This window comes from Xenopus laevis, chromosome 2S (assembly GCF_017654675.1).
Source record: "Xenopus laevis strain J_2021 chromosome 2S, Xenopus_laevis_v10.1, whole genome shotgun sequence".
Taxonomy (NCBI): Eukaryota; Metazoa; Chordata; class Amphibia; order Anura; family Pipidae; genus Xenopus; species Xenopus laevis.
In genome coordinates this window covers 61,615,254-61,642,726 of record NC_054374.1, presented here as the reverse complement: position 1 = coordinate 61,642,726, position 27,473 = coordinate 61,615,254, and the positions used below count along the sequence as shown (strand labels likewise).

The 27,473-nt window shown below is 37.5% G+C and overlaps 1 protein-coding gene across 1 annotated transcript in view; it reads right to left on the bottom strand.

Annotated features, from left to right (window-relative positions):
• slc6a17.S (solute carrier family 6 member 17 S homeolog) overlaps window positions 1–27,473 on the bottom strand; it is a 42,454-nt gene that overhangs the window by 3,340 nt on the left and 11,641 nt on the right. The window contains exons 2-10 of the mRNA XM_018249342.2: window positions 25,999–26,381; window positions 21,350–21,507; window positions 17,622–17,748; window positions 9,374–9,555; window positions 7,287–7,397; window positions 6,958–7,199; window positions 5,223–5,415; window positions 3,715–3,907; window positions 1,380–1,539 (exon numbers count right to left, since the gene is read on the bottom strand). Coding sequence (XP_018104831.1) covers window positions 1,380–1,539; window positions 3,715–3,907; window positions 5,223–5,415; window positions 6,958–7,199; window positions 7,287–7,397; window positions 9,374–9,555; window positions 17,622–17,748; window positions 21,350–21,507; window positions 25,999–26,281 — 1,649 coding nt within the window. The 5' untranslated portion in view covers window positions 26,282–26,381. The remainder of the gene's footprint in view (window positions 1–1,379; window positions 1,540–3,714; window positions 3,908–5,222; window positions 5,416–6,957; window positions 7,200–7,286; window positions 7,398–9,373; window positions 9,556–17,621; window positions 17,749–21,349; window positions 21,508–25,998; window positions 26,382–27,473) is intronic.

Sequence of the window (27,473 nt, the reverse complement as noted above, 5' to 3'; positions counted from 1 at the left end):
AGATTCCCCCATCAGTAGTCATAATGAAAATAATGAAAGATCATTAGATGACCTAAAAATAATATAAGGTAAAAAATAATAACATTTAACCCTTGCAGTATATATGGTTTTTGGTTGCCAAGGCCAGTGATCCTACAGCCAGATAGCATATACAGGATAAATAATAATTACTAATATAAAATCAAGCCATTTTATGTACCATCAGAAAGACAGAGCAGAAACGTTTGCATCTCATTATCTACATCATCTCATCCATGCTAATATTCCACATGTCATTTCTTTATGGCATAATGAGGGAAATGTAATAAAATTCGCAAAGAGGACAAATTTATGAGTAAAAATTTGCGTGATGTAATACTCTTTATTAGACTTTTATGGCATTGCAAATCTAAATTGCGCATTGAGAACCTTTTAAGACATGCTTGAAGGTGGCGTAAACTTTTGGAGCAAACGTAATAACTTTTTCATTAAAGGACATGTAAACTCCTCCCACAAAAATGTAATCAGTGAACAGCCTCTTCGAAATTTTTAGATAACTGCCACTCTGGTTGTTAAATGGTTAACAGTAAGGCTGCAGCACCCCCTTAATCCCTTAGAATTTATTCTCCTTCTCTAACCCATTCTGCCCCTTCCCTCAGGAATTTACTTTGGCTGTTGGTTTATGAGCATGCTCATTTCTTCTCAGCATAGATTACTAAACACACTTTACAGATTACTAAACACACCCTCCAGTCTAACAGCAAGTGAAGACAATATTGTTCACTTTGAAAACTCTCTAGAGAATTATCCCCATTACAATTGTATGGGGGAAAATCCACATACATTTTTACAAATAATTTACAACAAGAAGAATTTAGTTACATTACTCTATTGATGCGAACTATGGCAGAGTTAGGTGAGGAGAGAATTCACACTTTTTTGTGTATATGCCCTCCAGTATCTGCTATGCCAGTGCAGAGAGCTACTGATGGCATTTGTAGGGCTATGGATCTTCATCTGTACCTGAAACAAACTATAGTGTGTCTTGTCAAGCACATAACTGGATCCATAATTGGCTAACTATGACCTTCAAAAGGCAAAGGGACACAGCTGTGTACAGATATGTATGCTCACGTAATTGAGGACCATTCAGTTTTATGCGTGCAAAATTTCCACAAAATCTGCTGATTAAGAATGTTGTAAATGGCACTTGGTTTAATGCTATTGCCCTAAGAAGTGAAATGAAAATGCTGTTTTGGCATTGTCAAAACAGCTTGAACTTTTCCCCCTTTTCTACATCTAAAATTGATTATTGTGAACAAAATGTAAGCAAGAAAAGCAACCCTATTTCAAGTGGAAAAGTAGCTGTCTGAACAAGCATGTTATGGTAAGATTCTTACTTCTTTGTGCCATACACCCATGCTACTGCAATGTTTTCCAGGGTGACCACAATGGTGAGTGGCAGCGTGGCAGAGTAATCATCAAACATGGTGACGTAATAATTTCCAGAGCGCTGAACAAAGATCAAGCCCAGCAGGAAGGCAACGATGCAACAGCTGACTACAATTTGTAGCAGAAAGAAAAATTATACAGTGAAATGTGTGTGGAGTCAATAGCATGACAAATGACCATACAGTTCAGATACATGCATTTTCCATGCTTTCAGCAGTGGATCCGGGCAATTTGCTAACATTCTGAGGAATGTCGGCTGTATGCTCCAGATCCAAAAAATTTATTGGTGAATTTGTGATGGATCTAAATTTCTAGACGTGCACACCCACAAGTGTGTTTCTACAACAGTTACTCTCTTAACACACGTCTCATTATTAATACAATAAACCAAAAAAGTGTGAACTACACATAAGCAAGAAATATTATTTGATATGAAGGCATCTTAATAGCATAGACCACCTTTGTTTGATAATAGTGTATCTATACTACTATACTGCAAAGGGCTGCATACTCTCTCTCCTTTGACCAAAAGGTTAAATACTGATACTTACTATTAAGACACAAGCTAATTTAAGAAGGCAACATTTAGCATAACTTTTTCAATAGACCTTAAGTGATCTTAGGTAACTGTGGAGAACCGATTTTGTACTTGTGGATATTAAATGGATTGCCCTGGAGCAGTGAATTGCATATTCAACCAGATGCTCAAGTACCCAACAAACCTGGTCGTAAAAATGAATTCAAGCAATGGCCAGGAAGCAGGAAGTTACAGTTCTGAGGTCTACAGACCTACATATTTGCCTTATACAGAGGCAGCTATTAAAATGAACAGTGCTAAATGAGAAGGGCACAGTAAGAGAAATGAGGGCTCATTTATGAAGGGCTAGGCACAAGTGCAGTAATGCTAAGGTAAATATATTGTGCTGACAGAGCTGCATAACAACATAGCTGAAACTCTATACACCTTATTCTGAAAGCAAAATAGTTTGCACCTCTAGTCATCAGAGTGCAGTGCTGACAGACACCACTTCCTGCACTGCATGTTCTGATTGAAACACAAATTTCGGGTGCTCCAGAAGAAGTGCACAGTTCTTGTCCCTTCTCAATGCAGTGCTGAGAAATGCATGATAAAGAGGCAGGTGCCTTATAACTTCCTTCTTGGTGTGGAAATAGTTTTGCATCTGAGCACCAGGTATACTTTCCACTAGCACAAGTTGCAAGGGGCTAAAAACATAGTACTTTACATCTTGCCCCTTTTAGGTAAATGAGGCCTTTTTATTCTAACAATTGGCTTAGTTTCTTAATACTTTCTGCCTTTCTGGAAGAGAAAAAAATCTTTGTCTATTGTATATTGTTGCGGATTGTTTTGCCTCCAATAATGATCAATTATACCTTAGTTTGGATTAAAGGAGAACAAAACCTTTTTTTAAAAATCCCCTACAACCCTACACTACATAGACCCCCTCCCTGCTCCCCCAAAGTCTAGGTGTTACCCAGGGTAAATGCCCCTAACTCTTTACCTCCCCCTCGTTGGAGATTCAAGGCATCAGAGTTCACAGGTACCATATTCTTCTCTTCTGTAATTTTCAGGAAGAGAGGCGTGTCGGCGCATGCACAGTTGGCGCAATCTTCCGGTCCTGAACAACGGACACATGCGACAAAAGCCACAGAAATCGCGAAGCGCCGGAAGAAGACCCGAAGATTACCGAAGAGAAAAAGATGGCGTCCGTGAACTCTGATGCCCTGAATCTGCAATGAGGGGTAAGTAAAGAGTTTGGGGCATTTACCCAGGGTAACACCTAGGCTGGGGGGGAGCAGGGAGGGGGGTCTATGTAGGGTAGGGGGTAGAGGATTTTAATAAAAAGGGTTTGATTCTACTTTAAGTACAAGGTACTGTTTTTTTTATTACAGGGGAAAAGGAAATAATTTTTAAAAATGTGAATTATTTGATTAAAATGTAGTTTCAGGGAGATCGCCTTCCCCTAATTCGGAGCTTTCTTGAGAATAGGTTTCTTAATAACGAATCACATATCTGTAACTACTGTGATTGTTTTCTGGTTCTTGGCTGCATAGTTCAATAAACATTGAACACTACATTTGTAGCAGTGCTAAACAATTTTTATAATTTAAGAAATTCCTTCAGGTTATCAATTTAAAATCTGAACATTCTCAAGTAGTGGGAAGAATTGGAAATGAATATCAACTCTATATAAGGGAAGGTTCCAGTGTACTCTATACCCACAGCAGTACTACATCACCAAATATCTGTAGGCGCTTGCTTACCTGTCAGAATTTCCTTTCGTACTTTAAATGTATCTATTAAAGGTGTGATGATGCCAGACATGGTCCCAATCATGCTTCCAAGCCCAAGGTTAATCAACATGAAGAAAAACATAACAGACCAGAAAGGTGAGGCTGGAAAATGTGTCATAGCCTCTGTGAATGCAATAAAAGCCAGTCCTGTTCCTTGCACTGCCTGTGGTACAGGACACAGACACACAAAAGGAAACATGAAGGATCAAATAAATTAATAAATAAATGCAGTTATTAAACAACTGTAATCAGTGAATGTCAGTGAAAGTGCAACCACAGAAATGAATGCTAATAGACAAAAGAAAGGATATAGTGTGATAATTTTCATTTCTCTATTAGAATAACATACTAAGCTCTAAAAGTACCCCTGGTCTGAACCATTTTTTTACAATATGCAGTATTTTCCATTTTAGGTCAAAAGAAGTAAAGTAAAAGAACAAAGTGCGCAGAAATGCCTGTGGGGCACTGAGGCAAGGACATAAGAAATCGGAAGGATGAGACAGAGAAAAGTGTTAGAAGAGAAATTATTCCGAAATTCTGAGCAAGTAAATATTGCAAATTTCTATTGGAAAGTAAGGATATTGATAAGAAAATATTGTGTGATTATTTTGAAAAGCTGTTCACTGGGGGCTTTTATCTGTTACGAGGTACAAAGGGAAGCCAGACCTGGGGCAGAAGTACTTTATGAATGAACATGTGTAGGCATATTTATCTGTGGAAACCACGACTAAACTCACAAATTCCAAAACCACAATTGTGATAGAATTTATTAAAAGTTGCGATTATAAAGAGTACAAACAAAAAAAAAAAACGCTTAATGATCTGAAAAAATTTTAAAAAAACCTCTAAAATAATTGAGTTTTTTTGACAATACTGATTGAAAAAAATCAGAAAACCTCTAACATTCTGATTGGTTTAAAAATGGTCCAATAGGGTCACACGGCTCCCAATGACTTCTATAGCACCTTGACAACTTTTACTTGGCGAAGGTTGGTTTTCATGTTTTTTTTTCCAATTTTGAATTATTAGAGCTTTTAAGAAATACAGAAAACCCACAAATTTTTCAAGATTTGTGGGGGGAAAAAAATCGCAATTAATGTTTTAGTGAATGGATCCCTAAGGGATGCACTTTTGCACATATTAGTGATCTTGCAATTCACCCCTTGTTCTGAGTAAATGGCCACTAATAATTTACCTAAACAATATAGTATGTTAACAGCTTACAGTGCTATGGTAATTTTTACATATATTTAGGAGTTATCAAAATCGTACAAGAAATATCAGTAAATAGAATTAATTACTGCAAAAGCAAACTGGAGAAAACAGGTTTTAATAATTTCATAATATTTAAATGCAAAACATCACTACTGTTAAACAGGAAAACTGTAAATATTACCCAATATAGTAAAATTAGTTTTCCCTTAATTATGTAGTATACACACTGATTACTGGGCATACAGTACATAGTATAGACTGACCTTATCAAGTTCATCCTCCAGTACACATGCATCAAGGTGCAGGTTTTGAAAACTATCTTCTTTAACAGTCTTGATAACTTGATACATTTCAGCATAGTCTTCTGTTGTCAGGTGGGAAAAGTTCACATGTGGCGGTATGAGATTATAGCTTATTTCTTGAGTATTCAGATATCCAAGAATTTTTTCTGCATTTCTTGAGGATAAACATAACAGGTTTTTATGAAAAAGTCAAGTGAAATTATCTAAGAACAACTATTTTAATCTCCTTGTTTTGAAACAAAGTTCTTAAGGAGTCATTAAAACTTTTGTATCACCTGTTCTAGTATTTGTATTTATTTACATTTAAAAATTCAGCTGAAACAGTAAAATGTTGCTGAAATCCAATCATTAATAACTTTTCACTAACATCAATGGAATAATTGATGGGTAGAAAAATATTGAAGAAATCTTTTATATTTTTTTCTAAAAAGCATAGGTTTTTAGGTCTGAGCTGCAAAACAATATGTATGTCACAGACAATGTAAAAGCTCTTTCAAAAATTCATAGGTTGAAGTTCTATAAACAGGCAAAATCCACAATATGTATTTGAAAAATGATTCTCAAAATAAATTCATGCATCCTTAAAGTTTAAAAAGATTGATTTACTGTTCTGTTTTAGTAAAGGTTGTACTAAAATTGTAGATTGTAACAGACCTATCTTTGCTGGCGAACTAAGACTTTTACAACACTGTTTAATAAAGTAAAAACCAGTAGTTAAGCAAATGCTGCTTTCAAATAGCAATTGTTTTTACAAATAAATAGAAATGATCACTCCAGATCCGCCCTCCGACTAATATCCCCCTGTACACAACTTCTGCTAGTGCTATGCAGCAAAAGTTTCCATTGTCCCAGCAATATACCCACTTCTCTCAATCATAAACCAGGCAGCATTCCAGTTTAAAAAGCAGCAGTTTATTGCAAGGCCCTACGCGTTTCGGTCATGTCGCCCTTAATCATAGGCCCCTATAATTAAGGGTACCACACCCAAAACACATTAGGCCTTGTTGTCTAACAGCCTGTTGCAATAAAGTGCTGCTTTTTTAAATGGAATGCCGCCTGGTTTATGACTGAGAGAAGTGTTTTTACAAATAACTTTAAAACCACTAAACATTTTAACAAATGTATATTGGAAAGTTGTTTAGAATTATGTTTTCTTTTATTAGGCACATTTTTATTTTAGGGTGGACTTGCCATTTAAACATAAATATGTATGTAGGTGTTGCTTTAATTATTCAAAAATGACATAATTGTAGTAAAATATTCAAAATGAATTTCTGCATACAAGTGTCTTATACTTAAGTAAGAAGAAAAGTTATCTCCCTAGCTGGCTCACCCTATTGCGCATGCAATAAACAGCATGGAGTGCTGTATTTTGATATGCCTAAGTAAGTTAAATGAACAATTATTAAGCTACTAATTCATATTCCAAGAATCACAATATCTAAGCATGTGTAGTGTAACGAGAACAGGAAAAATATTGCAACCTAATTTTTCACAATTATGTAATAGTTGTGCCCTATCATCACTATTGTATTGCGTGCCTAGTGTATAGACTAAAATGAATTTCATTAATAATGTATCAAACATAAGACCAATTACTACATTACCCTATACTGTATATATTTGTAAATTTTAAACTTGTTCAAAAGTACAAATTGGAACATGCAATAAAATTACATTGTATGTGTGTACTTACTGCACCACGCATTTCTCATTCATTAAGTTAGCTTTGAACCCAAGCACTGCAAAAACGACCAGCGTGGCCAAAACCGAAGTAAAGAAGTTTATGAAAGAGACAAGAACAGCATCAAACTGGCAGTTATTGTCCTGCTTGTTGTAGCTTGAAAATGCAATGACCCCTCCAAAGCCAAGCCCCAAGGCAAAAAACACCTGTGTTGCAGCTTCTCTCCACACCTGTGGGTCCAACATCTTCTCGACCTGAAGTGGCACATGCAAATAGACATTAAAGTTACAAAACATTTAACTGAATCAAAAAATATTCTTTGAAGTTTAAAAAATATTTACCTTGGGTGTTAACATATGAAGTATTCCATCAACAGACCCCCGTAAGAGCAAGCCACGTACGAGGAAACAGATCAAAACCACATATGGGAAAAGGGAACTGAAGTACATTACCTACCATAGAAAATAAGGAATTTTGATAAATGAAAATATTTAAATGAAGATGAAAACTTTAAACATGTATGTAGATCTCAAAATGTGTACAGTACTAAATTTTGATCTGTGTTCAGTATACAGATCCCTCTTTTATAATTTAATTAAGTCAAAGCACACAAATGTGAGTACACTGTCATGGTAACCCATGTAAAAAAAAAGGAGCAGAAGGGAAAACTTTGACATGATCAGATCAAACAGGTTCAATGCAATCTAGTTTCTGGCCTGCACACTCTACTGAGACTGCTTTGTGCAAAGTTATAAATGATCTTCAGGTTGCCAAAGCCAAAGGTCACTTCTCAATCCTTATCCTCCTTGATCATCTGCATTTGATATGGTTGTCCACTCTCTCCTGATGCAAATTCGCTTGGTATCCATAACCATGCTTCATCTTGGCTCTCTCTCTCTCTCTCTCTCTAATCATTAATTTACTGTCTCTTATGCTAATGAAATCTCATCTCCAGTTCCTGCACTCGCAAATTTTTCCATCACTACAAATGACTCATAATACATAATGCACCCCTGTTGTAAAAGAATATTAGAAGCCACCTTGGAGTTCAATGACCTATATAAAAGTATAATAGCACTCAGCTTTTATTTTATTATTTTCACTATTATTTATGATATACTGTATATATATTAAGTGATGATATTTACAGAGAGTATTGCATTGCAATCTCATAGCTATCTTTGAGCAAAGATGTTTCCTCTGCCATGGTAGCCATCATGTTGTGAGTGAGCTCTCCTAGCAGCAGCATAATCACACAGACCCAACTGTAAATCTAAAAAAAAGCAATCAAACATAAAACAACTAGGCTAATGTTCTTTAATCTGATATTTCACACAGTCTTTTCTTCCTTAGATATATAGTGCTATATAGTGCATGTCAGAGTCTCTTCAAAAGAGAAAGGAACAATGGGAATACAATGAAATGCAAAATAGTTTCTATATAGAAATTTAGTGTATGGGTGGCATTCTCCTTAAAATAAATCTATGCTTCTTGACACAACAACGGAACATTTATGAAAGCAGGCACAAAATGCAAAATCTGATTTATTCTGAAAAATATAAAAGACAATAACAAATATACTGTGTACTCTACTTAGCTTAGCATGAATGGTCTGTTTCTGCTTACTTTGATGACCTGTGTACAAGGCACATCTATTGCATTTTTAGCTATTTTCTTTGATTTTCAGTTCTTCATAGGTGATGTTTGCTTGTTTAGGAATGTAAAATATATATGACCAAGTAAAATTATAAAAATCAGAAATCAGGAGCGTAGTCAGAATTACCAGGATAGATCAGTAATAGTCAGACAGTGCAGTACAGAATCAGGAGCCAGGAGTGTAGTCAGAATAAACAGGCCGAAGTCAAAATCAATCAGTAACATGGTACAAAGTCAGGATCCAGAAGAGAACATAGACCTACATTGGGCAATGTGTCAGTGCAATGTAGGGGGGTTTATAAGCAACTTAATGGCTTACACGGATCACCTGTGGCCATACTGACAACAGGTAAAACAAGCCAAGGCTACTTGTAATTATATGGAAAGCAATCGGAGTGAACCAGAGCCATAACTGTCTGCTCACATAGTGCAACAGAAATGCAGACAGCACAAAAATACCAGGTCCCTGGTTCAACTACAAGCAGGTTGTTACATCATGACGTGTAAAGCTCATGCTGTGTATTTTTTGGTAAAATGTAGTGGTGTGGGGGAGTGATTATATTTGGTGCTTCCTATTTAGATTTTTCAAAACATGCTTATAAAGTGACTGGTTTTGGGTTTAAAACAATTATTTATACAATATTTATTTGTGTAAACAATATGGGCTTATTTAACAAATGCTACAGGACTATGAACTAACGTGCCTTCATTTGAGTTATTCAAGTCATTTAATTTCATATAAAAAAAAGCTGAAAGAAAGTTTCACTCTTACCTTTCCTGATGACTGGATGCCTTTAATCATTGCCATGCACACCATTATCCAAGCAACTAACAGACACAGTGTCATCTTCCAGTTAAAGCCTCCACTTTCTGATATTGAATTTGAAATATCTAAAGCTTCCCGATACCAGAAAAATGTTGTAGCTGAGCTTTTGTCACACTCTGCCTCTACCACTGGAAAATATAATAAACTTTATTCCACATATATTCCAGCATATTCCACAGCTATTGCAAAGATGCCAATACTAATGTTTGTAAATCTGTTATACATACACTGCAACGAGATAAATGCCCCAAGAGGTCACTTGTCACTTCAAAGCCACTTGCCTGGTACCCTTGAATTTAAATGGATTTTTCTGTAGATCCTGTTGCTCAATCCAATAAGCCAATAAATGTATTACCTTGAAATTACTTTTTCCACATTATATTAATATAAAAAATATTCTGGGTATTTTCACCATTATTCTTGATTTAATGACTTATATGATACTTGAATTGCAACATTCCTGGTACTAGACTTCCAACAGGAGTTACATAAGGAACATCAACTGTCACAGTATGATGCTAAAAGACAATATCGATGTAAGTGTCCTTCTGGGTACCAGAGTTCAATTTGGAAAATATACAGTCATATGAAAAAGTTGGGAACTCTTCTTAATTCTTTAGAATTTTGTTTATCATTGGCTGATCTTTCAAACATAAAAACATAAAACATAAAACATAAAAACATGCCTTATGGAAACAGTAGTATTTCAGCAGTGACAAAGTTTATTGGATTAACAGAAAATATGCAATGTGCATCATAACAAAATTAGACAGGTGCATACATTTGGGCACCCCAACAGAGATATTAGATCAATACTTAGATGAGCCTCCTTTTGCAAATGTAACAGCCTTTAGATGCCTCCTATAGCCTTTGATGAGATGAGATGGATTCTGGATGGTGGTATTTTGAGCATTCGTCCATACAAAATCTCTCCAGTTTAGTTACATTTGATGACTGCCGAGCATGGACAGCCTGCTTCAAATCATCCCATAGATTTTCAATAATATTCAAGTCGGGGGACTGTGACAGCCATTCCAGCATATTGTACTTCTCCCAAAGGCTGGATTTACAAAGCGTGCCCCCTAGGCCCGCTGTCATTCGTCACCCCCATCCTCTCCCTTTTATTCGCTGAAATTTTCATCATCGGGTCATCAAATGGGGATTGGCGCACAGGATATTTCAAAAATGATCATATCTCCTGTGCATCCCCATTGTTTCTGAACAAATGTGAGTGTGGTTGGGAAGCATGCCACCCCCTAAAATCCTGCCGCCCTAGGCCCTGGCCTTGGTGGCCTCTCCACAAATCCGGGCCTGCTTCTCCCTTTGCATAAATTTCTTTGTAGATTTCAAAGTGTGTTTAGGGTAATTTTTGAGGTTCATATCCAACCCCTGCATAACTTCAACTTTGTGAATGATGCTTGAACATTATCCTGAAGAATTTGTTGATATTGGGTTGAATTAATCCGGCCCTCAACTTTAACAATGGCCCCAGTCCCTGAAATAGCCACACAGCCCCACAGCATGATGGAGCCTCCACCAAATTATTTGACAGTAGGTAGCAGGTGTTTTTCTTGGAATGTGGTATTCTTCTTCCACCATGCAAAGTGCTTTTTGTTATGACCAAATAACTAAATTTTTGTCTCCTCAGTCCAAAGCACTTTGTTCCAAAATGACTGTGGCTTGCATACAACAAGCGACTCTTTTTGTGTTTGCGTGAGAGCAGAAGGGGCTTCTTTTTCATCACCTTGTCATACAGATGCGAATTGTGCAAATTGCGTTGAATTGTAGAATGATGTACAGATACACCATCTGCAGCAAGAAGTTCTTGCAGGTCTTTGGAGGTGATCTTTGGGTTGTCTGTAACCATTCTCAAAATACTATGCATATGCCGCTCCTGTATTTTTATTGGCCTGCCAGACCTGGGTACAGCAACTGTGCCTGTGGCCTTCTATTTCCTGATTACATTCCTTACAGTTGAAACAGACAGTTTAATATAGCTTTTTGTAGCCTTCCCCTAAACCATGATACTGAACAATCTTTGTTTTCAGATGTTTTGAGAGTTGTTTTTAGGATCCCATGTTGTCACTCTTCAGAGGAAATCAATGAGTAAGCACCACACATGGACTTTATTCTTAAAAGGCCTTTATACCAAAAGGGCTTAGTTACGGACAAAAAACCAGCAGCTGCTGCCCTTTTGGAGAGCTAAGCCCTTTTTGATGACACTCTCCGTTCCACATGCCTTGTACAAATCTTACGCCTGTGAGCAGGGCCGCCATCAGCAATCGCAGGGCCCAATACGACAAAATTTCCTGGGCCCCCTGGGCTGCGCCCATCGAATGCCCCACCTACAGGTCTGCCCCCTACTACACAGTAGAAGATGCCTCCACCTGTGCTCCTGCCCTCCCTTCCGAAGTCGGCAGCTCTCAGAAAGCAGGGGGCTCGACTAATCAAGTAAGTGTGGCATGGTCGGGCCCCCCTTACCCTCGGGGGCCCCCTACAACTCTCCCCCCTGTCCCCCCCTGATGGCAGCCCTGCCTGTGAGGGATCCCCAACCCACATTTACATAGTTAAATTGGGTTGAAAAAAGACAAAGTCCATCAAGTTCAACCCCTCCAAATGAAAACCCAGCATCCATACACACACCCCTCCCTACTTTTAATTAAAATTCTATATACCCATACCTATACTAACTATAGAGTTTAGTATCACAATAGCCTTTGATATTATGTCTGTCCAAAAAATCATCCAAGCCATTGTTAAAGGCATTAACTGAATCAGCCATCACAACATCACCCGGCAGTGCATTCCACAACCTCACTGTCCTGACTGTGAAGAACCCTCTACGTTGCTTCAAATTTGATGCATTGGTGGTAACTTCTTCTAGAGGAACCCCTCTTGCCAGATTTTCCTGATTGCACCACCAAGACAGGGTATTCTTGACCTCCTGTGATATCACTATTTTCTTCTGTAAATGTAAGTTAGGCTGTCTCACCTTCCTAAGTAGAAAAAGCTGCAATGCCTTAAGTGCCACTTTACCCATCTTACAATCTGTATTGTTGCCGACATGGATCCCAGTACTCTCAGACACTGTTGCACAGAGACTGTTTCTTGTGTCTTTAAATCTTTTAAGTCAATTACTTTTTTTTGCCTGTCCACTGGAAGACTGACTAAATTCCTCTCTGTTTGAAAGAGAGCCCCCAAATATTGTAGGGTTAGAGTGGTAACCAAATTGCTTTTTTTCCTGGTTTACCACCCAACCATGGGTTAGCAAAAATTCTTCTACTCTGGAAGTATGCACTTCGGCTTCTGATTTTGAATTTGCCACCACCAGAATATCGTCTAGATAATGGTACACTGCTAACCCCTCCGTCCTTAATTCGACGATGAGTGTTACCAACACTTTTGTAAACACCCTTGGGGACTGGGCTAGATCAAACGGCAGGCATCTGAACTGCACGTGTATATCGTCTACCACAAATCTCAGATACCTCCTGTGCCATCGGCACATGAAGGTAGGCGTCCTTTAAATCTATGGCAATCTCCCACTGAGACTACTTGCATAATGGACGCTAACGATTCCATCTTAAATTTCCTTGCTTGCAAGAATTTGCTCAACTTTCAAATATCTAGCACAGGCCTTAATGCCAACGATGCCTTTTTTATCAAAAAAAGTGTTGAATAAAAACCTGTGCTTCTTTCCTGAGGAGCAACTATTTCTACTGCTCCTGATTTGAACAGTTGATTCAGGTATTCTTGAGCTATCATTTGGTTTGACTCCATTCCCTTGATGACAGACTCTTTTGGGTACCGCCTTGAACTCCAGAAAAAATCCTGATGCCACTACCTTCTGTACCCATGCGTCCTGGATAGTTGTGGCCCAGACATGGAAAAATTCTGCTAACGCACGCTCTATTAGACACCTTTAGTAAGCTCTCCAATCACAGGATTAATCAGGATAAATCGGAGGCCCTCCCCATAAATATACCTCATTCCCAAGCCAAACTCCTACAATTAAATTTTAACTATAAATGGAAATCTGACTATATTAAGTATCTAGGTGTCAGGATCACTCCCACTTATGCAACGCTGTACAAGGCAAATTACGCCCCTCTTCTCTCCCAGATCTATAGTGACTTGGAAAAGTGGACCTCCCACACGCTTTCTTGGTTTGGCAGGATGACCACTATCAAGATGGTTTCCCTCCCTAGACTGCTTTACCACTTCGAAACACTCCCTATTCGTATACCTAACAAGGTCATGAAGGTTCTGCAGGCTAGACTTATTAGATTTATTTGGGCTTCCAAGTCGCATAGGCTTGCCCGTAAGGTATTAGTGACCCCAATTAAGTGGGGAGGCCTGGGTGCACCTGATATTCTTAAATATTTCCTAGCAGCACAACTGCGGCAAGCAGTAGCTTGGTCTGCCAAATCACATTGTGGTAAATGGGTCACGATTGAAAATGATGCAATGTTTCCGTATACAGTAGCCTTTTTATTGTGGGATATTAACAGATTGGTTCCCTTGAAGGACATTAAGCTAAACTCTGTGAAACTGACTTTGGCCATGTGGAACTATTCCAGATCACGTTACAATATTGTTAAAGGCCCTCACAGACTGACCCCTATCTTTGGTAATCCGGACTTTGTCCCGGGCCTATCTGCCTCTTTTGCCCTACCCTGGCTGAGGAATGATCTGACGCAGGTGAAGGATTTCTATAACTCATTGACTCGTAAACTTCTCACCTTCCAAGAGTTACGAGCTAAACATGATGACTTACCCAATGCAATTTTTTATCAATACCTGCAGATCCGGCACTATGTCTTGAAGATGTTTGGTCCCCAATTGCCTCCTAACCAGTCCCGCTGGACGTTATTATGGCCACTAGATCCCACAGAAGGGGTTTAATTTCGGATATTTATGGAATCCTCACGACTGACACTGAACTCTCATTTGTGAAACATAGATATATGCGGTTATGGGAACAGACCTTGGGAGTAGAGCTCTCCTTACCTACCTGGTCTACAATCTGGGAAAACCTCCGGAAGGCTTCGGCATGTGTGACACACAAAGAGGTGAATTATAAGATCCTCACACACTGGTATATGACACCTGCCAGATTGCACTCTATATATCCCACTACCTCGGCGACATGTTGGCGACACTGTGGTGTGGAAGGGACATTGTATCATATATTCTGGACATGTCCTCTCTTGGTGGAATATTGGGAGTTTTAGCATTGCTTGAGCCTCTGCTGGGCCGATCCTTACACTTAGACCCGCAAACATTCCTTTTAGGGAAACCATTTCCCAGGTTGAAGAACCCTGTTCAGAAACTGGCCAACCTTATATTAACCGCAGCCAAACGTCTTTTAGCTCGAAACTGGAAGTCTCCGAGAGCTCCTTCGGCCAACGAACTCAAAACAGCCATCCAGGATGTGAGGCGGATGGAATACTTGGCTGCCCTACATAGATCCCAGTTGATGCTCTTTGATAAAGTATGGTCGCACTGGGACTTGATCCATACTATCTCTACCTGACTTCCATCCCACCTGCAGCTGCCCATTCCCTCAGGGACACTGTCGCTCTTGAGTCTATATACCCACCTCCTTTTGTGTAAGCAGATGGTCCTCTCCCCTGATTCCCCCGGGCTCAAATGGTTTACGGTTTAGTTATTTTTTTTTTTTTTTTTTCTTGTTCCTTTCTTGTTCCATTCTTAATTTTTGATTACTACCCTAGTCCACGATGCTAGGCTCATATCCATTTCTAATGCTTCTGTTTACATGCCGCAAGGTGTGCGCCCACGGGCGTTATTCCATGGAATTTTCTCATGCGTTTGTGTATGCCTTGTTGTTAGGCCACTGACTCTGTTGTGAGTAAATGAGTCTGCACTGTGATGATATGCAATGCTTTGTTGAAACTTCAAATAAATAAAGAGTTATAAAAAAAAAATTCTGCTAACTTGCCACCCACCATGTTCTGGGCCTTGACACCCTCATTGCTGAACGGAGGTAGATGAGGTAGAGGGGAAAAAACAGGTCTCTTAGATGTTCCTCTGGAACTTTGACGTATTGAGTATTCCCTACCAGGTTTATACTATCTAGAAGTTCTAAATGAATTCTCTTTAGCTTTGTTGTAGCCCGACTCATAACGTGCTCTCTTGGCTTGGTTCTCTTGAAGCAAAAATACCCTTTTGCCTCCTGATACCTTTTTTATGATTGTGTCAAGCTTGTCTCCATACAACATGTCTTCTTCCAATGGCAACTGACACAGATTCGCTTTTGATGCCTTATCAGCTGCCCAAGACTTTAGCCATAGCGATCTTCTGGCTGCCACTGATAACACCATGGATCTTGCTGAAAAATGCACCAGATCTATCGATGCACGGACAAAAATTCTGTCACCATTTTACAAGCTCAGACAACCACACCTTCAGCACCCTAGACACTGATGTTAATGCCACCGCTGGCTTACAGGCTGCACCTGCAGCCCCAAACGCTTTTCTTAAATTGAACTCCATCTTTTTTTCCATAGGCTCTTTAAATACAGCCACATCGTCTACTGGAAGTGTAGCCTTCTTAGCTATTCTAACTACAGCCACATGCATTTTCGATGGCGAATCCCAGGACTTAGTATCTTGCTCGTCAAAGGGATATTTTTTATTGAATTTTCCTGCTGTCTGAGCTCTTTTCAGTTTTCTTCCATTCTGTCGCAATAATCTCTTTAATCAATGAATGTACCGAAAAACATGCTGTTTTTTTTTCTTTGAAGAAGGAAATCATTTATCCACCGATGATAATTTCTTAGACTCAGGGTTTGCCTAACTGCCTTATTCGATGGGTCAATTACTGGCAGATCAAATGTGGACTCTTCCTCTGACTCAATCTCCCCTTCCTCTGATCCTGCCTGCAACAGGACATCTGAATCAGCCGACAAATCTCCATCTGACACATCCAAAAAAGACTCCGCTTGTCTTCAATGATAATGTCTTGTCCTTTTCTTATAGCTTGATACCTCTTGAAATCCTTGTATTACTGCCTGTTTTATCACTGAGGCTAAGGACTCCACAAATAATTTATTCTCTTGCGACAAAGAGGTTCCAGGTTCCCTTTGTTTTTCTAGAGCAGCTGCCGACTTATCGAAAAATTGTCTTTTTTTCCATCTGTGGCAGGAAGGCTGCAAATAAAAATACTGTCCTCTGCCCCTGCCATCATCCCTCTGTCACATATATCACCTTTTCCCTTTAGGGTGAAAGACTTTCTCCGACATACCAGGTTCCATAGGTGAACTGATCAGATAAAGAGAGCGGATAAACAAAAAACAATCAGCTTTCCTCCTTCAATTACAGTAAGAAAGATATATAGCTGATGTCGCCCCATATACCTGTAACTGGTGCATATACTGTTCCGCTTCCCAGTGGCAGAAATTGTCACCCACAGGAAGTGATTATAACTGAAATAGTAGAGGCAGCATTCTGGATATGTAATTTGTATCCTCCCTCTACTGCCCACGAGCATCTGGCCCTTCACCTAACCTGCCCGGCAGGAGGATCCAAACACCATCTCCATGCGTCGCTCATTACCACGCTCTTCTGCAACCCCCTGACCCGCAAACAGCAGGAGAGCCATGGATCCTGTAAGTTAACCCCTGCTGACCCAACACTAGGGAGCTTTTAGGCCCTTACTACACGCTTCTTCTAATGTAGCCTTGATTCTTCTAAAACTGCTATCCTTTCCCTGGCCTGGACAGGACAAAAAAGACTAGGGGGCAAGGGAGGAAGTGGAACTTTTGAACTATTGGAAGGAGGGCCTGTCTGCTGGCCAGCAGGGTGAATTAACCCATTGGTGAATGCTTATCATGGTGACTGGGGAAAATACAAACAATTTACAAGACAGATTTATTAAACATCCACTTCAGTTTAGTTGAATTTTTATAATAGTGATAGTTCCCCATTTGAGAAAACCTAGAAAGCATAGAAAACCTATTCATGCAATTGTCAATCCCAATATTTGCATAGACTGTGTGATTCCACAGCAACTACCAAAACAGTATGAATGCAAAAGCAATTACCTGTCCAGCTGGATGGATAAGTTGTCAGTGAAAGAAAATAATCCCCCTGCTGAACTGTGTCAGGTAACAAGAGCCAAACAGTTTTTTAGAGCATTAGAATTACATGGTCAAAAAGATAAAATACATACCATTTACAGATCCATTTTTCACAGTGGGGCATTCATTCCATGGTAGAGGGTATTGAAAGGATTGAAAGAAATAAAAGATGCTCCATCCAATGATAACATTATAATAAAGGCCAACAAAGAAGCAAACCTAAAAAATAATGGTGGGAGAGAGTCATTTGGGCATCCCTGTGTTTCAATAAATGACTCTGCAAGCACAAATAAGTGGTTCACTCAACCGATTTTAATAAAAATGTTGAATTCATGTTCTTGTTATGTGGCAGACAGAAATGCCTTATTCATCGTCCAGCTATCATTATTAAATAGATAATGTTTTCAGTGAAAAACTGCTACATTTAAAAAAAAAAAAGTGATCTTTAAAAAGGACCATTACCACCAAAACATGAAAAATTATTAAGTTTTATATTGACATTGGTTTGTATCCTGTATGTGTAAAAATGTACAATGCCGTACATAGTTATATAGTAATTCAGGTTAAAAAAAAAACATTTTATATCTGTAGAAATAAGTCAAATCAATTGGACTTGCTGTGTTTTTTTCTTGAAGATGTTTCACCAGTCATCCAACTGTCTTTCTCAATTCAGAAGTCTCAATGAATTGAGAAAGCCAGTTGGATTAGTGGTGTTTTGCAAGTCCTGTTGATTTGACTTATTTCTACAGATATACCATGACCTGGATGAATGAGAGTCTTGACAAACAAAAAGACATGTCCATCAAGTTTGATCTTTTTCTAAATGAAACCTGCCTTACGGCTAGTTGATACAGAAAAGCAAAAAAACCCATCTTAAAGGGATACTGTCATGGGAAAAAAATGTTTTTTTTCAAAATGAATCAGTTAATAGTGCTGCTCCAGCAGAATTCTGCACTGAAGTCAATTTCTCAAAAGAGCAAACAGATTTTTTTATATTCAATTTTGAAATCTGACATGGGGCTAGACATATTGTCAATTTCCCAGCTGCCCCAAGTCATGTGACTTGTGCTCTGATAAACTTCAATCCCTCTTTACTGCTGTACTTCAAATTGGAGTGATATCACCCCCCTCCCTTTTCCCCCCCAGCAGCCAAACAAAAGAACAATGGGAAGGTAACCAGATAGCAGCTCCCTAACACAAGATAACAGCTGCCTGGTAGATCTAAGAACAGCACTCAATAGTAAAAACCCATGTCCCACTGAGACTCCTTCAGGTACATTGAGAAGGAAAAACAGCAGCCTGCCAGAAAGAATTTCTCTCCTAAAGTGCAGGCACAAGTCACATGACCAGGGGCAGCTGGGAAATTGACAAAATGTCTAGCCCCATGTCAGATTTCCAAATTGAATATAAAAAAAATCTGTTTGCTCTTTTGAGAAATGGATTTCAGTGCCGAATATCACTATTAACTGATGCGTTTTGACAAAAACATGTTTTCTGATGACAGGATCCCTTTAAGCATTGTTGTATTTGCCTCAGAGAGGCAAAAAAATCTTCCTTGCCTCCAAGATGGTAATTGGACTTGTACCTTGATTAACTCAGTGCAAAGAATTAATTACAGTAACAATGTATTTTCTCCTTGCTAAAAATCCATTTAATTCTTTCTCGAAATTACCTTATGTATCTGCCAGTACAAACACCTCAGGGAAATAAATTCCATAATATTAAAATCTTAGTGCTAATCACAAATAAAATGCATTGTAGTCAATAGGAAGGCAAAATTAAAGTCTTTAGCTTTTCAATATTAGTTGCAGTTGGAAGTTTGTCATAGAAAGGCATACATGTGCTCTGGAAACATGGAACTTTACAAATCAATTGTATTTTTGTTGCATTTCATTGTATTTATAAAATGTCATCTATACTATGAAAGAGTGTTCTTTTCTGGTACATAGAGCCCATTATCTTGTTATAGATGTTTAATTGCACAAAAATTCAGACAGATGTAGGTTGTCCTAAAACAACAACAAAAACCCCCAGCAATATATAATTTTTACCAGTTAATAAAAGTCTTCACAGGAAATACCGCAAAAAAATGAAAAATAACAAAATGCTCAAGAATCATCTGTCAGAAAGAAACTCAGCTGACAGTGGAAGGGTAAATGGCTTTTTCTTTCTCCCGAATTGCTTCCTAATTACTTGTTATTTGTAATATACATTAAATGAGACAATATTACAATATTAAAGTCGCTGTTATCCTAGTGTTTAATTACTTGCACATTTGTCAAGTATCGGGTTGTGACATACAACACTGGAACAAAATTAAATTCCTGGCAGTGCTGCTACACATTTAGTATCTGGTTAATTAACTTGCCATCATTTAGGGCAGCGGAAGGTATCAAGTAGCTCCAGAGGCATGGACCAAATGCTTAAATTTAAGTACAGACACCATCATTGCTCAATTCATTACTGATTTTAAGCATTTGTGTCTATTGGACATAGTAGCATGGACGAGGGAGAAACACTTGAAATTGCTTCTATTCAATTCGCTATGAAAAGCTCTACCACCCTTGCTTTAAACTTCACCAATTTCAACTACAACTTCCTCCCTCTTATTTACTCTTTCTCTTTAAAACCTGTGTGGCACTGTGGCTGGAAAAACACTAGGGGAAGATACATATCTCCCAGAATGTTGTATTGGACCCAGAGCAACTTCACTGAAAATGGCAAATCTATTGGAATGAACGGAATGTTATTTTTATCATCGTTCTGGATTAGTGCTGACTTCCCACTTTACTAACAGTTTATCAACAGTTATTAAGATACTATAGATATAGATGAACACAACGGTGAATAATCTTGAGGTCACTTATCAACAGCTTCACCATTTCTCCAACTCACAGCCTCCATAATATAGTTAAAACAGTACAAGAGTCCAAGCCCTGACACTGTGGCCGTGACTGGCAAAATGATGCCACAGTAGCTCGCACATCTCAAAGTTTGCAAGATCTTTGGTGTCATCAATTATCCCAACATCAAAAAAAATACCTGATAAATTCCTCACTCTGTTTTAACTTATTTCCAGGGCAATTCCCTTCCACTGAGGAAGAACTCCTACTAAAACCTTCTACACTAAGGGGGATTTCCTGTCCCACACAGCCAACTAGCAACTAGAAAAGTAAAAACAATAACCACCATAAAACGTTATTTTAAATTAATCCCTCTTGCACACAGGCCACCTACTATGCCGTTCTGTTAACTACTTCCCCATTTTTACAAAAATGAAGATGCTATCTCCATCCTTGACTTCAATGACTCCTATACAGCAGTAAACCATCAAATTTACTGTGAGTCCCTCTCAGTGCTGCAAGCTGTCCTATCAACGTTTGTCACCTGACATGGCTGCTCCAAGTTTACATAAATGTGTGTTTTTGGGTATTTTATTTTAGCTTTTTATAGCTTAGCTTAAAAGTGGCTGGTTATTGCTCCATGCAACACCCCTTGTTCACATGAGCAACTGTGCTGTCTCTCTTCTTCTTTCAATGTGAAACTATCATGTTTATAAAGAATAAGCTTCATAAATCTATAGTATGGTTAAGTTTTTAGATTTAATGTCCAATGCCTGTCCAACTTGCAGCATTACAACCATGTATGTAAAGGTAATGTTGGCATAATAAATGAATAGAAGTTCAACCATTTATTTAAATGTAATGTTGTCATAATCAATGAATTGAAGTTCAGATTAAGAAAAGAAAGTAGCCACAGAAGAATGACTGCCAACCTATAGTGTTATAGTTCTATATTTTGCAGAGAAGACAATACTAACCACACAGCTGGCATAGCCAATTCCTCCTAGTCGGGGACAAATATAATTCCACACTCCAATACTTCCTCTGCGAATTCTCTGTCCAACGGCCAGTTCAAGAAAGAAGAGTGGGATGCCAATTATAATAAGTAAAATCAGGTAGGGGACCATATAAGCACCTGTGAAGATATGGAGTAAGTCAAAGGCCAAAACAAATCGACATTAGGACCCATCTATCATGCAAAGTGTTAAACATTGGCACAGGTTTTTATGCATCATGCAGAATTTTCCCCAGATCTCTACTATAATAATGGTGCACCTGCAAACAGAATGTGATGCATCTTATACATGATTTACCAATGTGTGCACAAATAAGCTTTGATAATTGATATGCATTTTGAGGCACCAGTTTTTGTTAAGTTAAAATGTGCACACATGGAAAGACACCTACACTTAAGGTACCAGAGACAGTAAAACCCAATACTCACCCTCCACTGAGATAATTAGGTGGCTAAACAAACAGTGAATGTGACTTTACCCCAATCCTGAATTCATGCTTCTATGACCTATGCACTGCTACCTCACCAATCTGTCCTTCATGATATGTTTTAACATTGCCTATCTTCCTTGTTTTCTTTTCATTATTTAATTGTTTAAATAAAGCCTTTAAAAATGTGCATAAATAGTGTCAGTTCTGGCCCACCAATGTGCAAGGCATAAACAACCCAAGGAACCCTGGAATCAAACGTCCTTAAGACAGATGTTAATTCTAGTGCTCAGTTACACCGTACTTTGTAAGCTCAACTCAAAGGCGGCTGCACTGGATTGTTGGTACTAGGCAAATGAAGCATGTATAGACTCAAGTAACTTTGTGAGTGGCATTTAAGCACTTAAGAATTAAAAATAATGTGGTTTTGTGCTTTGCACTTTCATTTGAAAATGAGCCCTACAGTGTTCATGTATACTCACAACTGACTGGATCTGTAATAAATACATAATTTAAATAAATTAGATTAAAAATGTTTGCATATATTGTTGTTACATGCTAGGAATGAAAATGGATTTAATTAAGACTCTTACCATTTGATTTGCACAACACAATTAACACTTTCAACAATAATAATAACCATAATAAAAAATTTTATTGTGGCACAATTGTTAATGAAAAAAATCATACATTTGTTGGTTGCATAACGATTCTGTACCCTTAAGTCATTTGGTAGAACAACCTTTGGATGCAATTTGCTTCACACAGCAGATTGATGTATGCAAATTCACTAGCAGGACAATTCAGCTCACACTGTTGCCCTGAAACAGGTGCTTATCCTTCAAACCTGTACTTAAAGCGATGTGTAGAGACTGCATCACTAGTGAGGTAATATAACTGTGCTCTATGTACTAACTAGAGAGTAGAAATTATCCTATTACATAAAAATATTGAATGTCAGCTCTTAAGGTTACCAGCTGTGTTTTATGTCACCCCTGTTATCCTGTTGGGCGCTGCAAGCTTTGAACTGAGACTCAATATAGGACCTGGCATTTCAAGTACACAGAGGCTCCAACAATTCCTAACCAACCCAATATGGAATCTTAGAGCAAGCCCCTCTGGCATTTACCAGAATCCACAGATTGCTAGTCTGGGCCTGGATGCTGCCTCCTAAAGCAAGTTTCTCATAGCAGAAGCTCCATTGTTAACTAGGCCATTCTGAGACATTGAGGTTCTTGAATTTATATCACTTCACTTAGCTTTGGCTGTGTATTTACAGTCAATGTCTTGCTGTAAAGTCAATATCAACCCAGGCTGCTAGTCTCTGAAAGACAATTTTCCTCTAAACATGTTTTTGACTTTATCTGTATATCTCTGATGTATTTTAATAAGCAATTATTTATTCAGCAAAGGCTTTCCTATTGCCTCTTTTCCTTTAAGTCCAGCCTTGAGGAAAATCTGTGCTATAATTGTCCCATGGATGGTTTCTCCCACCTCAGTTGTGGAACTCTCCAGCTCCTTCACAGTTGTCACTGATTTCTTGGTTGCATCTGACAAATGCCCATCTTATTTGGTCACTGAGCTTTGGTGGGTGGTCTTCTCGTCAGTCTATATTGTGTCATATTCTTTCCATTTTTATAAAATGGATAATGAATTTATAATGGTATCCCTTTTCCAAAAACCAATTATGCAGAAAGCTCCAAATTAGAAGAATCAATCGAGCCAATTTTAAAGCACAAAATCCAAATTTTTAAGAATTTTATGTTTTCCTGTAATAATAATATAGCATCTTAGTAACTAAGCTGCATGAATCCATATTAGTGCCAAAACAATCCAATTGGTATGTTTAGGGGTATATTTATAAAAATGTGAGATCGGAAGTTGCCACAGAAAAACTCACTCACTTTCTATTCATTCCTATGGGATTTTTAGGATTGTATTTATGAGTAGAGTGCACCATTTGATAAATGTGCTTTTAAAAAGCCCATAGGAATGAATAGAAAGTGAGTGAGTGAGTTTTGTTGTGGTGAGTTCTAAATTCACACTTTTTGCTCAAACACTTTTTCAGTTCAGTTGTTTTCAGAGTTTTCACCATAAACAAAGACTTTTTTCAATTGCTTTTTATCTTTTATTTTTCCCAAACTTCAAGTTTAATGTTCCTGTCTCTGGTGTTTCAGTCTGGCAGCTTAGTGATCCAGGAGCATTCTAAACTGTTAATATTTGCTACATTTAGTTGATACATTTCTGTGGAATATTAGTAACTATTGTATCAATTCTAACAGCTGCCTTTTATGAAACTCAGGGATAATGCTCAGCAGGGACAAAAATAGGAAATGTATCTAAGGGGGTTATCTCAAAAAACTGTTATTTTTTAATTTTTTAAAATAAAAGTCACACCAAACTAGATACCACAATGTGACCTTATTTATTATAAAAAATCGAATCGTGACAAATTCAATAAAATCGATGATTCTGCGAATCGTAACATTTTTTTCAGGCTTTTACCAAGAAAGTCAAAGTTTTAGGCTAATTCCAGCACAGACCACAGAAACTTCCAAATAGGATAGGGACCTCTCCTATTGACAACCTCGGCAGGTCTTAGATGCCGAATTTTCAGATTCTGACTTTTTGCAGCATCAGACTTTAATAAATCCTGAAAAATTTTAGCTTTTTTCCCCCTCTAAAAATTCGGATTTTATAGTAAAAAGTTTTTCCATTCGGACTTTAATAAATAACCCCCTAAATGTATCAATTTAGAACAGTTATAGAGTCAGCAACCCCCCCTCCCAGAGCTGCTTTAGAAGGTGAGAAATTAAACTTTACACTTCAATATTAGAAACACGGTCACAAATAGAAAATAGAAAATCATTTGAAAAAGTTTTTTTTTCTGGTGAACAATCTGAAAACAACTGAACTGAAAAAAGTGTTTGAAGGTGAACAACCCCTTTAATGTTTAAATTTTTTAGCAGTGTAAAAATAAAAACTGGGTAAATAGATAGGTTGCGCAAAAAATTCTAATATAGTTAATCAGCCAAAAATTTAATTTGTAAAGGCTGGAGTGGCCAGAAGTCTAACATAATAGTCAAAACCCAGCTTCCTGCTTTGCAGCTCTCTTATTGGTTACCAGTCAATGACTAGAAAGGGGGCCATATGGGTCATAACCATTTGCTTTTGAATCTGACCTGCATGCTAAAAATTAAAAGCAAACTAACTGAACAATTATGTCACATGTGACCCCTTAAAGTCACTGGCTAACTAAGAGTTAGAGATATGTAAAGCAGAAAGTTGGGTTCTGGCTATTATGCTTGATAATGCTAGATTATCCTATTATGCTAATTCACTCCAGCCTTTATAGATTACATTTTCAGCTAACTAATTATATTACAAACATTTTTTATTTTGCACAGCCTTTCTATTTTTACACTGGACGGTTCCTTTAAGGTATGGTGATCAAAATTAAGGAAAGGCCCCTTTTCTAGCATACCCCATTCCCAAGCAACCCAGATAGATCTTATAACCGTAATGGTTCTTATTGGGATATATTTCATATCTCTTACCCTGATACTCAAAAAATTATCCTGTTTTCTAACAAACTTGTCAATGAGGCATACAGTATTTAGTTTGAGCTCATGTAACATTAATTGTGCATAGGTGGACTTCATACAACTGATTATGTGGCTTCTGAAGATAGGGGTTTCACAACAAAGTGAGTTAATACTTAAGATTCTTCAGCTTTTTTTAAAATAATACTCCACTTTGTCAACTCTGTGTAAATAAGTAACATAAAATCTATTGTAACAGTATGTAACACAACAATAAGTAGGAAAAAAAAATGGTGACTACTATTGTTGGAACTAAAAAGTAACTGTGGACATTAATGGAAGCATGTCAACATTAGTTATTATTATTAATCTAATTGTTCAGGTATTAGAATTTTATTAATCAAATTTCTGATGACAAACAGCATGTATTAATTCTCTTAGTTCTACAGTAAATAACAATTAACAGAAATACTGAAATGAACCAATGAAAAGCAGCACTGCTCACCACATCAATATGTCTAATGCATGCTTAGCAACGTAAAGTTTTTACATTTGACGGCATGTAAACAAGCTAAACCTCACTACATTCAACTAAACAAAGCTTGTTACACTTAATATTACAATGAAAATGCCTCTCTTACCTCCTCCATTTTTCTGACAAAGGTATGGAAACCGCCATACATTGCCTAGGCCTACAGAATATCCAATTTGTGCAAGAATATATTGTAATTTGTTGTTCCATGCTGGCCTGTCTTCAAGTTCTGAACTGTCTTCAAGCAGTTTTGGCTGGCTATCTTCACCCGATACATTCAAAGCACTGGCTTTATGATCTATGGGTTCTTCATGGGCCAAGAGGTCAGCCACAGACTCTGTGACATGCTGATTGCAGTGCTCTCGCTGAGTAACTTTACTGTTTTTAGGCATTTGTAGGGTTTGCCGACTGGAAGACGCAAAAGATGGGGTCTGTAGGGTTAAATACAGATGAATTCCAAGCTACGTATTAAAGGGTATAAAGTAGTGGAACCTGAAAAGAAAAAATTAAAAAGTCACATTTATTGCTCTTTTTATTCTTTTGTTCTTCTGGTTTCTGTGTGTAACACTAAAATGGCATTATTTCTGTTCTTGAGTGTTGGGTGTGTTATTACATAACAGCCCTGACTCAGTATGTAATTAAAGGTGTGAAGAAAGCCTTAAAACTATATTTAGTTGATTAGTGAACCAGTTTAATTACAAAAGCCGTGTACTACAAACAGTTTAATTACAAGTGAGGTACAACATTCTGTGCAAATAGTGATCACTGACAGCAATCAAGTCTCTTGCCAATTTTCATAATGAACAAGCACATTAAAGCCTATTCTTCCTAATATCCAGGTTTGGATATCTCAGTCTAAACACCTTTTTATTGTACAGCTCTGTAGAATTAAATAGGTTTTAATAATATGTAATAATAAATATTCTGCAACTAGTATAATTACCTTTATAGTAGTTTTGATATATTTTTCTGTGTAAGTAGTTTTTCTTTTCTTTAAGTTTACATTTTTTCTTAAATTTTCTTGGGGAGGGGTTATATAATTTAACATTCTAAACATTTTATCAGATTATTTTGTATACCAATTAATACATAATATTACAGTTGTTTTACTTAAAGTAAGTGCTGAGGACAACCGGTCTTATACAACCACAGTTTATTTACAATGCCTTGAATGGCTTTTGTGAGCCATGCACATCAACTGCAAAATCACACTGAATCAACAATGAAACAATCTGATCAAATGAATGAATGACTGCTAGCATGACCCTAACAACAGATGAAAAAATGTGTGGAGTTAGAGAGTACAATAGCCAGATTAGTCTTGAAAGATGTAACATTTTTTTTATAGGTGTACAATTGAAATCATATTTAGGGGGCATGTCAATTAAACTGATTATCAGAAGAGAATCTAAAATAATCTTAGTTTACTAAGTTTAATACCCCTAGCAAAAATAATTTGAAATATAAAATTACTTGTTGATTTACAGTACTTAATGGAAATTCAGCATTTCTAAAAGAATGCATTCTGTGTAGAGATAAAAGTATATGAAACATCATTTGATTCAAGCAGAATCATAGCAATAA